Source organism: Typopeltis vanoorti, chromosome 17 (genome assembly GCF_054136105.1).
Source record: "Typopeltis vanoorti isolate ZY-2024b chromosome 17, IOZ_Tvanoo_1.0, whole genome shotgun sequence".
Taxonomy (NCBI): domain Eukaryota; kingdom Metazoa; phylum Arthropoda; class Arachnida; order Uropygi; family Thelyphonidae; genus Typopeltis; species Typopeltis vanoorti.
In genome coordinates, this window is record NC_143565.1 from 5,247,189 (window position 1) to 5,261,316 (window position 14,128).

The window sequence follows — 14,128 nt, forward strand, 5'->3', positions numbered from 1 at the left end:
TACTGCCTTTCTCAAATAATCCCTGACCACTTCTCATGCACTAATGACATTCATTCCATGTAGTTTCTTATGCCATGGCACTGCTCCAAGTTGCCTCCTAAGTTCATAATAATCGCTAGCTTTGTAGTTCTGCATAAACCCTTTCTTGAATAAAGTTGAGCAACCTCCCAGGACAACACTGCAGCTATTGATAGATCTTCTGATGCTATTACAAGATGAAACACTCTCACATCCCTGGTCTCCTCCATCATGTGCTGTTTCAGGTACCCTTAGTAACTATAAATTCCAATTCTATTTTATCATGCACAGTTTCTTTCTTCCAGTCTATACACATAGTTGAAAAGTCTCCCATGATAATTGATCAGCCTGCACTCACTGTGCTATTCTGCTGATACGTGTTGTCCACATCCTCTTCTGAACACCGGGGTCTATACCACCAACAATATATTTTGTCCTATTGGCCTCTATTTCACATCAGATGGCCTCAAATGGACGATTTCCATCAGATATACAATCTTCCTTAACTTATATTTTCATTGGTTAAAGTTCTTTAGCTATCATTAATAATATCCCTCCTCCTGCCCTATTTTCTCCATCCTCTGAAAATTCAATATCCATTACATACTGTAACTACATCATTCTCTGATACCTAGGTCATGATGCCAATAATTTTTGACCAATTTGAGCTGACTAATGCTAAAACTCCTCTCCTTTATTTCTGATGATTCGGGCATTCGTGTACATGCATTTCAACATTCTTGAGCCCAAAGTTACTCTTACTTAACATTACCTGCCCAATCAGAATCAAATCCTGAGAAACTGCACCCAGCTCTTCAAAAATTATGGACTTTACAACCACGTTATAAATAACTATTCCTGCACGCATACTTTATCATCCCAGGGGTGGCCATTTCTGCACTCGCATTCATTTATCCCACAGGTGGCTAGACACGTGCTTGATTGCTTCCTGCTAATATTTCTAGTTTCCCAGGTTTTGCACTTCCATTCTCTCACTGAATAACACTTTCTTCAAGCACCTAACTCTAAAACCATTTAAGCTTAGTCCATCAGGCATATACAGCTCCTTACGTAAATCCATCATATTCACTCCACACATCAATAAACTGGAAACCATTCCTCCTCCTCTTGCACAATTTTCTGATTTCTATCCTATCACTGAGACAGCAGATTTATCTTTACTTTCTATTCCTTTCTTTTACTGTTGCACGGTGATCAGCATTCATTTTAAAAATTATGGACTTTACAACCATGTTATAAATAACTATTTTAATTTCCTGATGGATTTCGACCTTCAGATTAAGGTCATCATTTGGAGTATATACAAGGACAAGCTGAGTTGATTTCACATAGTAAGCTAAAGAAATAATGATTTAATCACCGGTTATTCTACTGGCATGACCTCTAGTGGAAAAAAAAAATACAGATAAATTACAAATTAATTATTTAGGAACTACATCAAAGCTAAATTCTATTAAGATAACATGAGAGAAACATTCTTTCATGTGGATAGTTTTCTTACATTAACAATGATGTATTTTTAACATGACAATTGTTATATTAGGTTTATGATTCTGGATTATCTACAGTCCTGTTTATAGTTAACTCTTAGAAAGAAAGGTTCCATGGGTAGAATATGTACCTTCCATATGCTTTGGATTTTTAGACCATCATGATTGGGGTGGTTGATAAGAATCTCACCGGCTTCGTTAAATTTGTGTTCATACCATGTTTTGGTGTGATGTAAACAACTGGTGCTTTTCCAGTCAATTCTATGTAAAGTTCTGAGTGCTTTAAAAATGGCTGCTCTAAATCAGTGAGATTTAGAGCAGATATATTTTTATCTACACTTACTGAACAAAACAATGGAACAGTGTGACATGAAATCAATAGCATTTCAAGGTAAAGAAATTAAAAGATTCAAACTTGTCATCCACAACAAAGTAATAGAACAAATGAACAAATTTTAATATCTAGGAAATTACATAGCCCCAATGGAGAAATTGACATTGCATATAAAAAGTAAAAATTCCTAGCAGTCATTGGAACAGGCACTTCAATAGACATTTCAGATTGATCAAGAAAAGACCCAGGAGGAGATGGGCAGAAGACTTTAAACCAGTGGTTCCCAAACTATTTCAGGCCACCACCCCCTCGTATCCATAAACTCATTGTCAGTGCCCCCGTGTCTTACCTGAACCCACCCTATATTCAGAAAAGCAATTCACACAATCCACAAGGAAAGGAAATAACATTTTAAAAACAAATATTAATTTATAATTTAAATTTATTTTAAATCCAAAAAAAAAAAAAACATTTAACTTTAATAGCAACTTTACATTAAAATCTAATAAAACATTGTATTATAAGGTTACTCAATAGCAGCTATTGACTTGAATGTTTCAAAAATCCTTAATGTGATGGATGGGCTTCATGGAGACATAGTTTTCCTATGTCTGGTTTAATATAGCTTAGCAGTAGTCTTAAATCTCCACGTTGAGTTATCTGGAGTCTTATACAAATTAAGTGGATATTGAATCCAACATTATTTCAAAGCCGAATATAGAAACTATAAAAGTTTCGGCGGATCGAAGCATAAGCAAACCTTTTATGACAGGAGCAGCTCATAGTAAAAGTGGAGTAGTACTGATCAGTATCCTTAGTATTTCCCATAATGTAAAAGACATCTCCTAGTGGACATGCATAACATCATACATGTCCAGTAGGAGATGTGTTTAATATTATGCCAAAACTTTTATAGTTTCTTTGGCATGAAACTTGTAGTTTCTCTATTCGGCTTTGAAATCTCTTTGCAGAAAAAGCAGAGATCTCTTTCTACAACCAAAATTCTTCGTAAGATTTCTTAAATTTTATCCTTGACATTTTATACTGGACATGCATAACATCATACATGTCCAGTAGGAGATGTGTTTAATATTATGCCAAAACTTTTATAGTTTCTTTGGCATGAAACTTGTAGTTTCTCTATTCGGCTTTGAAATCTCTTTGCAGAAAAAGCAGAGATCTCTTTCTACAACCAAAATTCTTCGTAAGATTTCTTAAATTTTGGCATCAGCTCAAAGTCATTTTGCAGCTCAATTAGTTCTTCCTCCATGGCTCCCACTACCTCAGTATCGGAAAATGGATTTTTTATCTAATCTGGAACTTCCAACAAAAGTAAATCCTTGATCTACTTGCCTTGTCAGGATGTACCTTCTTCAAATGTTCAATTATTCTGGAAGGCTTCATGGCCTCATTTTAAAAGACCCTTTCACAAATTGGTATGTTGGCAGCTGCTGGTTTGTTGGTGCTGGTATGCATCCATATTTTAGGTATTCAAAGCTATACTGCCTACATTTCTTCTTTGATATCTGCCATTTCTATTCTGGAACATGCAGAAATAAGCGTACATACATATTTGAAAGCAGTTTTTATAAATAATAATCTATCTTTATATCTTCACAATATAACAGAACCTATAATTTGCCAAGCTGTGACACAACACTTACATAGCTAAACGCTGCACATTTTTATTCAGTAAATAACAATATGGGAAAATACATTATAACACACTGAATACTATTAAGGTAAAAAAAGGACCACTTCAGAAATTACGAACAAAAAACTCGAAAAATGTCTTGGGAACACTATATGTGTTGAAAACAACAATAATAATAATAATTAAACAGCCGCAATTAATTATTGCACATTTGAGCATTTTGCAGCACACCTTCAGGCCCCCCCCCCCCCTGCTGCCTGCTCGCCTCTTAGTGCCCCCTCGAGTAATCAAACCGCCCACTTTGGAAACCACTGCTTTAAACCCTTGAAAACTCAGGAGATTTCTCCTGAGTTAATAACAAACTTTAAAACTTAAAACACTAACCAAATCAGAGCACTAAAATTTTAACTTTTTGAGATAAAATTTATATTTTTATAAAGGAACAGAATAGTCTGCCAGAGGAATGAATTGATTGGATAGGACTTAGAGAGCTTGTATGTAAGACTAATTATGCAGTCAATGTTAGATCTGAGAGGGTATCCAGAGATTTATGTTTGGACAGTAGATGGATCCAATAAGATTGTAAGCTTGCTGAACTGACTTTTGGTTGAATCTCTGTTAATAATGGTGCAGGTGTTATGATCTCTCAGGAGGAGACACCCATCTTTCATTTGTACGCACTAGTGCAGAATGATGCCATTATCTTTATCTGCTCTAGTAATGGTAAGATTTTTATTCTCTAAACTATGAGTGCTTTTGTTCTAAGAAAAGAATATTGAAATTTGGTGCTTTGAAACCATAAATAATTTCAACTTCAAATGTATCTCTATAGCAAAGATGAAAATATATGTTAGATCCTAATATCATAATTTGTAACCTAACATTCTCACACATGCATATAGAGTGATAACTATTGTTCATAGCACATCTATTTGAATATTCATTGATGGCTTGCAAGATGCAAACTGAAATATTTGTATTTACATTATAACTTGTTAATGTAAATACAAATTTAATTACTGTAATTAAATTTGTATAAAATTTAATTACATTTAATAAATGTAATTAAATTTAATTTAATTACATTATAACTTGTTAATGTAAATTAATGTAAATACAATTAATGTTAATAATTGTATTTACATCTTTACTGTAGACATTTTCACTTCATTGACAATATAACAAAAACATGTTTTTATTATATTCTTGGATTTTCCACAGTTATCTCTATCAAAAGATTAATATAGTCTATAAGTAATGCAGAAATCCAACTAGGACTTCCTTCCAAATGTCAAATTGTCACCTTTTAATAGTACATACCCCACTATGAGGAATCCATTGGGATTGTTGTATTTTATTGAATTGATTGAATGTGGAAAAACTTGTTAAGATGGTAAAACATATCATGCCAGCTGGGATATCCTTGCTGTTTTCAATGGGAAACTGTAGTCGGCTACTGGAATAACCTCATCCTGAACAGAATTAAGGATATTCACCATCCACATAAGAAGCAATGATGTAAAAGATGTGAAGGCAAAACTATCATGCTGGCATAATTAGTGCTGCTGCTGAGACCAAGACAAATAAGTGAGATCTTACTAAATGATATTTTCAAGTGCTAGTGATCAGGTAACAAATGGTATAACTATGCTATTCACTACAAAACAGGAATATAAATTATTTAAAATAAAGAGCCAATAGGCTTCATTTTGGCGATGTAAACATTATTTAAATTAAGGGGATATTGAATCCCATATTGTTTTAAAACTGAATAAGAAACTCAAAGATCGGAATCAAAGAGTTTCATGCCGAATGTAGTAGCTATAAAAGTATCGGCGACTACTAACGTATGCTAAAGCACGTAGTTCAAGTACGTAGTACAAACTAGAGCAACTCGTAGCAAAGGTGTTTAAAGCTCTGATCGCTATTCTTAGTATTTCCCATAATGTAAAACATCTCCTAGGAGATATATGATGTTATACGTTATGGTGGGAGGTCACCCAGACCGGTTTTGATCTTTATTGAGATCTCATCAGTGAGTAACTATACCAAGTATAATACTAAGGGTATAGTGAAAAGAACTTATATACTCTGCTATACGAGTTGTCAAAAAGGTGCACCCATAAATTATTTCAAGTAAAGAGCCAATAGGCTTCATTTCGGCGATGTAAACATTATTTTAAACTAAGGGGATATTGCCCCTAGTTTGTACCATGTACTTGAACTACATGCTTTAGCTTGCGCTAGTAGTCGCAGATACTTTTATAGTTACTATATTCGGCATGAAACTCGATTCCAATCTTTGAGTTTCTTATTCGGTTTTAAAACAATGTGGGATTTAATATCCCCTTAATTTAAATAAGGAATATAAATTCTTGAACTGATCTTGCAAAATATCAATGGAAAATTTGGACTTGTATAGCTATAATCAAAACACTAAATTAGTTGTATACAAGACAGTGTTCAAACCCGTTTTAACTTATAGATGTGAAAGCCGGGTTAGAAATAAAACACTTGACCAAAGACTAGAGACTAGTGTTGCCAAATGAAAATTACTAAAAAAAAAAAAAAAAAAGAGTTAAAAAGAACAATTCGAAGCTAAAATTTTAAAAGTAGTAACTGATACGTTTAAGTTACTTACTTTATTCAAGTTGAAGTGATACTTGCATATAAGTGGCTAAAGACATCTTCCATGTGGTCTTCTGCGCTTAATTCATCCACGTTTTCACTTAGATTTTCAGCTTTATTATATGTGGCCATCGTTCCAATATTACTCAGTGTAGATGCTGGTAAATGGTAGTCTGTACACTTGTTGTCATGCCTGAGGCCATACTTGAATGACAAAACAGCTGTCAGCATTGGCAATTCCATCTTGTTTCTTAATTTAGTTTTAACATTCATGGAACTAAAAATTCGTTCAATTTCCGCATTAGAATTTGGCAGTATTAATAAATTTATTGTACACTGAACAATTTCTTTAAATGGATTCATTCCAGATGCATCTTTATATTCTCGTATTTTAGTCCAGAATAGCTCAGTGTTTTCTATATTTGTCCATTTATTTAAGTGGATGGCATTGTACTGGTATTCAGCAGCAGCAACATAGTTTTCTGTTTTTAGGATTATTTCTAAGATGGCAGTAACAGGTTCTTTTATGTCTTAGGGTATTGTCAACAGAAAAAGAAGACATCATTCTTAAAATATTCAAGTTTTCAGGCAACCTTTGCTTAAACTGTTTTGAAGACCAAGAAGAAACTGTCTTGCTCTACTTCTAAGATTTTGCGTTATTTTCTTTTGTATCATCAACTCTGAAATTTTTCTTTCAAATCTGTAACCAAGATTTGGATTGGGATCCAAATAGTCATCAATCTCTGAATCTAGAGGGTCGACTGTGGATGATGGTAGCACTAACATATTAGCAATAGAGCGACTCAAACGAGAAGGGTCTTCAAATAATCTCATCTTATCTGCACTGTTAGAATTGAAAATTTTGTTAACTTGCTGAACTTGAACTAGAACACGCTGCAAAAATAAAAGTTACAACAGATTCCTTTCATCTTTGTACATCTCCCACAAAATTTGAGCTTTATAACATTTCTCAGTCACACTCACGACTTCGAAGTGAGTTTTTAATTCCAACCGCTAGCTGAGAATTCTGTCTACTGCTGGTTCAATGGAGAGCCACCTTGTTGCACAATTGCTTACAATTTTCAGAGGAGCATCATTTTCGTTGATAGTTAGATACAGCTCTTTGTATGCTGCTTGTCTTGAAGAAGAATGTGAAAACCACTTATACGTTTTTTCAGGAACTAAAATTTCTAATTTTCTTGGGAGAGATTCTGCACAAGTGAGATTTGCCAGTTGTAATGAATGGCATATATATCTAATTAAAATTAAGGAGGGAATATATACCTTCAGTTGTTCATAAACGCCATTATTGACACCAACCATAACACTGCCGTTGTCTGTACCAATTGCAATGAGATTTTTAATGTCCAGTTTCTTGGTCAAGAGCTCTTTTTTCTTCAGTGCAGTCACAATACCACTAGCGTCACACTTTTCTAGAACCACCATGCTCAGAAATGTATGCATAATTTGAATTTCTTGCTATGATAAATGATGGCCATTCCTAAAATCTTATTCACTGTGATATTATTCGATTCGTCTGTTAGCAAGCTGAAATTTTCATCTCCAATGTCTGCAATTAGATCTTCTTCAAAATGCTTACTTAGAATATTCTTTACAATTGCAAGGCACTTAGTTCGGTGCATTTTTACCTTTGGCATAATTTGACTGTCTGGGATGCTATTTTTGCAAAGATCTACTAGATGATCGCAACTGTTGAATGATGAGTGGCAACAAAGAAATAATGCTAACCTAACTTCAAAGTTCGAGGTCTCATCAGACTTTTTCACAAGCATATTTGTAATAATAGGAACAGCTTTATATGGAACTGCAGCAAGATGTTTCTTAGTTTCGCTATGCTTTACAAGCTGACAATATTTAGCAGCTATATCACATCTGCAAAACTTACAGTAGCCTTTTGTAGCATCACCAGGAACTTCACACAACCATTTACTAAACATTCCCATTTGCAACACTCCCTCCTAAATTTTTGCTTGTAAGCTGTATTTTTCTCTTTGCTCATTTTTGAAGAAGGGTATACAACTGTTTACTGCAGTGAATTACAATCAGTCTTTGAAAACTTCCCACTCGCTATTGTAACTACCAACCAGAACACTGCAAAGACTAACTTGTAGTGGCACTATCAACTTTAAAATGACAAAATGGCAGACTGTTGGGCCACGTGACTGACTGATGTCATCATGCGCTTGAAACGTGTACGATGCTCGCACGAAACGTACAATACAATTCCTTATCAAATGCTAACATCTGGGAAACTTTTAAAACAATTTCTTTAACAGTGAGTTATAAACTAAAAAGAGCTGAAACTAGTTCTGAAGGAGCTAGATCTAGCTCCAAAAGAGCTAAATTGGCAACACTGCTGATGACATAGTTATCACTACAGACAGCTAAGAAAAATTAGAAAATATTCTGACCTGCATCAAACAAGTAACAAATATGATATGAAAATCAATTTTAGTAAAACAAAACTAATGGTAATAGGGAGAAAAAAGGGAAGCAATCCAAATGAAAATAGGAAACAGTAATATAGAACAAGTAAAGCAGTTCAATTATCTAGGATCAATGATCACTGAAGACTAGACTATTTCGAAACCATCAAACACAGAATCTATAATGGAGGGATGGCAATGGGCAGACTCCAAAAAATATGGAACAATAAAAGATTAAGCAAAGAACTCAAACTAAAGATATATAAAAAATGATAATTCCCACAGTATTTTATGGCTCAGAATGCTGATCTTAAGAAAAAAAAAGAAACTGATAAACTCAATGCTTTTGAAATGAAATGCCTAAGAAAAATCAATAGAACAAACTGGACAGAAAGAAAACCAAATGAAAAAGTCAGAGAAGAACTTAGCTTTAAAGAAACAATAATTACAGCACTAAAAAAGAACCAACTAGGCTGGTTTGGACATGTTTCAAGAATGAACCCAAAAAGACTACCAAACATGTTATTAAATGGTAGAATTGAAGGACAGCCCAGCAGAAGAAGACCAAGAAAGAAATGGATTGACAACATTAAAGAAAGCACCTACTTAAACTCCATAATAGAACTTCATAAAAAGACAGCAGACTGAAAGAATTGCCAAAAATTCATTTTTGAGGAACTCAACCCCACCATGAGTGGAAGAGAAGAAGAAAGATTAGAGATGGTAATATCATATTAAAAACAAGGATATTAGGAAAGAACTTGACATTCCTAGATGTTAGCATAGCTAATTAGCTAAGAGGAATGATTAGCAAAACTAGTGTTCTTTGGTAGGGAAAAAACCCAGAGGAAGACCAAGATATAGGTGGATTGAAACAGCAAAAAGTGCCTTAGAAGACAAATATAAGATATGATAATGTTGGAGTCTTGATAGGTAACAGACTGATTTGGAGGAAAATTGTAGATAGGAAGTTAGTAGTACTACATGAAAAACTTACATCATTACTATCTTGTGCACCCCTTGAGGATACATATCAGGAATTTGATGATGACTTATAGCCCATTAAAAGAGTAGCATGAAAGAATTTTTCATGTCATTAAAGAAGCTATAACACATAATACACAAAAATATATAGTTTTTTTTTTTGTATCATAGGTTGGCAAAGAATAGATAAAAGAAAATATATTCATTTTTGCTTTAGATTCACTATCCATTGTAGAACCTAGGAAATACTGCTGCAGAGTAGTTAAAATATAGAATTTGGAGTTGGATTGTGAATGAGTAAAGAATAATTGCTATCTATAATTTAATAAGTATTGCATTAGTAAATTCTTATCAGTGTAAATTTGTCTAAAAATGCAAAATATAACTGATATTATAATTTTAGCTTATGTGATTTTATGAAGAAAATCCTAAAATCCTTTTACAAGTAAGAGAGAAAATTATTATGGAAGGATAATATTTTTCTTCTTTCTACATGGCAAAAGAACTGGGATTTTTTTTTTTTAGTCTGCATAGGAAATTTTCTCAATCTGATTTTCCTTCCTTGCCATGCTACTTATCTTTATTTTATGATTTTAGAATTGTGATTTTGGGTACTATTTTGCAAAAATTATAAAATTAGATTTATTCATATATAATAATTAATTTTTTTTCTGTTTAATAGGTGTAATATCCACTGTTGTTCAGGATTCTCCTCATAAAATATTCATTAGTGGTTTGCCAAATTACCTAAATGAAGATCAGGTAAGCATGAAAAAAAAAATTTGGCACTTTTCTTTTAGTTGCTTTTTTTTTTATATGTAATCTTTCATACTGAAACCAATAATATTGAAAATAAACCTAATTACACAGGTAGGACAAGGACATAGCAGCTATTCAACTAGATAAGATGCATGAGAACATATAAATATTCATCTCTCTTCCCCTTTCCTGTGCTAAGAGTAGCCCACCTGCAAAGTCAGCTGAGTTAATTGAGAATAGTTAAAGCCTTGTTCCTTATTGGTAGTGATAGCTTTGAACAAATTGTGCCTCTTTTTCAGTATCAATGCATTTAATACATTTTAATTATTTAATTCAACACCAAAATAAATGCTGATAATTTATTAAACTGTTGATATTATGCTGAATGTCCAATAATAATCAAATAATTGTTTGAAACTTTGAAACATACTTCCTACTGTTCCATCCTCATGCCATGAGCTTTGCTTAAACATTCTTGAATCACTATTGTCATGTTCTTTTCTGATATCATCTGTTAACTTCAGAAATGTTATATTTGGTCTATAGTTTGTTATTGATTTTTGCTTAATTGTGTGATCCATATAAATTATAAAGAGCAATTGAGAAAATGTTTTTGTATGTTATACCTGATTTTATATCAAACGAAGTTACATTAACATTCTGCAACTTTTTCCATTTTGTGCTTTACCATATTCAAGATCAGTGGAACTATGGATGGGATAAAAATGTAGTCTTGGCACACCTTATTTGTCTTAAATTCCACTTGTTCAACAATTTTTCCTTTAACTAATTTTCTTATCCTTTTCTCAAGTATGCTTATATAAATTTTTCCAATCAGAAATTTCCTCATTTCTCACATTGTTTTACTTAGTTCTTTACATTTTACTTCCCATTATATAAAGTGGTATAATGAGTTATAATCTGCAATTTAATCTTGTGACCAAACCTGGATTATGTGGTTTGGCTGCTGCAAAACTCCAATGCCACTCTATTTTAGCATCATTATCAATTGCCTGATGTGCACTCTCAAGAATCAATCATGTTAAGTATCCTAAGCAGTGCATAGGATACTTTGGCAGCAATACTTGATTAAGTTTACATTATTACTAATATCAACACTTTTCCTCCAAATTAGTTCATTACTTGTCACCACTCCAGGATATCAGTTAACATTTCATTCTTCTAAGGCTTCTGATTGAATCAATCCACCTAGATCCTGGTCTTCTTGGAGGCTTTAATCTTGCCATCAAACACCTATTTTGTTAACTTTCATTCTGTTTAAGTGACCAATACCACATTAGATTACCTATGCTTACGCATTTCTGAATCTTAAGTTATTCCTAGTATCACAATTTTTAACATGATTCTGCTAGTGAGGTTGTCAAATCTCTGGTTTCTAGTCTTTGACCAGTCTGCTTTATTTCTAACAACTTTTTATATTGTTCCGACCCATGAAAGGGTGCAAACTTATGGTACATTTTGTACTGCGAGTGGGCTAATGATTTTTTTTTTCCCCTATATATATCATTTTTTTTTTTTTTTTTTCTCCAAGCCACTTCATGTCTCCAATAAGTGGGGAGCTGGGCTCACATGTGCAATGAAATTTATCTAACGTAAAGACAATCGCAAACATCTCATGCCCACAGTGGGATTCAAGCCTGTGGGTTGGGGAGTGAGTAAGTTAAACCAGTCAGGATGTTAAAGTGTTTGAATACTGTTTTATATGCTGATAGCTTATGATTTTGGTTATTTTTTTCTTTTAAAGGTATTCACTGGCTCCCCTACAAAAACTTTTGTTTATTTTGTTGTCAATTTCCATATTTGCATCTTCACTAAAAATTGTGCTAAATAGCTGAAATATTTTACTTCTATAATTTCTCCATTAAGAATGCATTTGAAATTTTCTGTGTTCCTGTCTTTATAATTGGTCTTTTTATTGTTGATCTTCATACCAAATTTGTGATAGCCATTATTCAGTTAAAGAATCCTTTAAAAAAATGGGCGAAAGAGTTCCTCAAAAATCACAACATCCAATTTCTTCAGTGGCCAGGTAACTCTCATGACATTAGCCCAATAGAAAATTTGTGGGCCATTGTGGAAAAGAGACTTGGAAAATTAAATTGATACAAAGGATAACTTAATATAATCCATTATAAAAATATGATTTCGAAATGCAGAAATAAAAGAAATGTTTGGTAAAGTTGGAGTTTAATTTTTATACTTATTTTCTTGCATTTTTCTTTAAAATGTGAGTGTTCGGATTAATTTGTTCACTACTGTAGTTAAGTAATCCTATAGACTTTTACTGGCTTTATGTAAGAGCATAATATTATTTTCAGATAGTAAAGAGCTGGATTACACTGAAAATTTGATATCCCTGGTGTCGCTTTCTTTCATAATGCGATCAATAGAGATGATGAATAACAGTGGAGATAATGTGTGCACTCTTGTCTACCAATTGTTTTTACATCAAACCATCTTTCTCTACCACCTCGAATTCTAACTGCTGACTTACAACTCAAATGTGGACTGTATTGCTCAATTAATGTCCCAATAATTATAGCATTTTGAACAGCTTTTCTCTTGTCATATGCCTTTTCCAAATCTAGAAATGTTACCATGATTTCTCAATTGTTTGCTGAGTAAATGTAATGATCTTTTCTAATAATTGATTTTAATAATCTCTATTTTGCCTGATGCTAGCTTGTTCTTGCAGGGTTTTTTTTTTTTTTAAGCCTCTTCTAAAATTATCCTTGCATAAATCTTGTCCGGAACACTGACTAGAGAAAGTTCTCTGTAATTCTCGCATTCATATTTATTGTCCTTGTTATAGATGGATACTATGACCTCTCCTCCAATCATCCAAAATTGATCTTCTGAATTGTGCAGCGTAGTCACCACGGTAAAGTTTCTGATTGATGCTTTTCCATGATTGGAAAAGAAAGCATATGAAAATTGCAGACAACTTCACCTAAAACTTGCTCGATTAATGTCCAAATAATTATAGCATTTTGAACAGCTTTTCTCTTGTCATATGCCTTTTCCAAATTTAGAAATGTTACCATGATTTCTCAGTTGTTTGCTGAGTAAATGTAATGACCTTTTCTAATATGTTTTTCATTTCATATTTTTTCAATTACATATTTTTCCTTTCAAAATGATATTCATTTTTTTCCTACTCAAAGCAAAACGGTAATCTCATATCTCTTATATCCTAACCTTTAAGATGTACACAGATTTATATATGCACATCTTAAGATTCAAGAAATAAGATGTTGCCCCGGTATTCATTTCCAGCTCTGCTGTTTAGATCCTTAACAAGCATCTATGTCATCTATCTTCTGTGAGACAATAGGTACACACACACACACAAAAAAAAAAGTCCATTGTCCAAGTCCTTACTTTGATATTTGCTTACGTTACTACTTGATATTATGCACCTTTTAAGATTATCTTCATGTTCAGTGTTGAATACTCTAGTTAATGTTATGCTCTCACATAAATCCAGTAAAAGTCTGTAGGGTTACTTAATCGATCTTCTGAAATTGATCGATTAAGTAATCAATCGAGTACTTAATCAACTACAGTAGTGAACAAATTAATCCGAACACTCACATTTTAAAGAAAAATTTTAATTTTGCAAGAAAATAAGTATAAAAATTAAACTCCAACTTGACCTAATTTATATGTGTATTGCCTGAACATAACATCTTGTATTTGTTATTTGGAAGCATCTCAGCTTTTATTTTGTCACAGTTCTTTCTGTTGATTTTGAGTTGGAGTTTGTTACTGT

General features: G+C 33.0%; 1 protein-coding gene across 3 annotated transcripts in view; it reads left to right on the forward strand.

Annotated features, from left to right (window-relative positions):
- The window catches only part of U2af50 (U2 small nuclear riboprotein auxiliary factor 50), a 154,684-nt gene that overhangs the window by 106,563 nt on the left and 33,993 nt on the right, over nt 1-14,128 (forward strand). For all 3 annotated transcript variants that reach the window (XM_090407544.1, XM_090407545.1, XM_090407546.1), the window contains one exon: nt 10,259-10,338. In XM_090407544.1, coding sequence (XP_090263670.1) covers nt 10,259-10,338 — 80 coding nt within the window. The remainder of the gene's footprint in view (nt 1-10,258; nt 10,339-14,128) is intronic.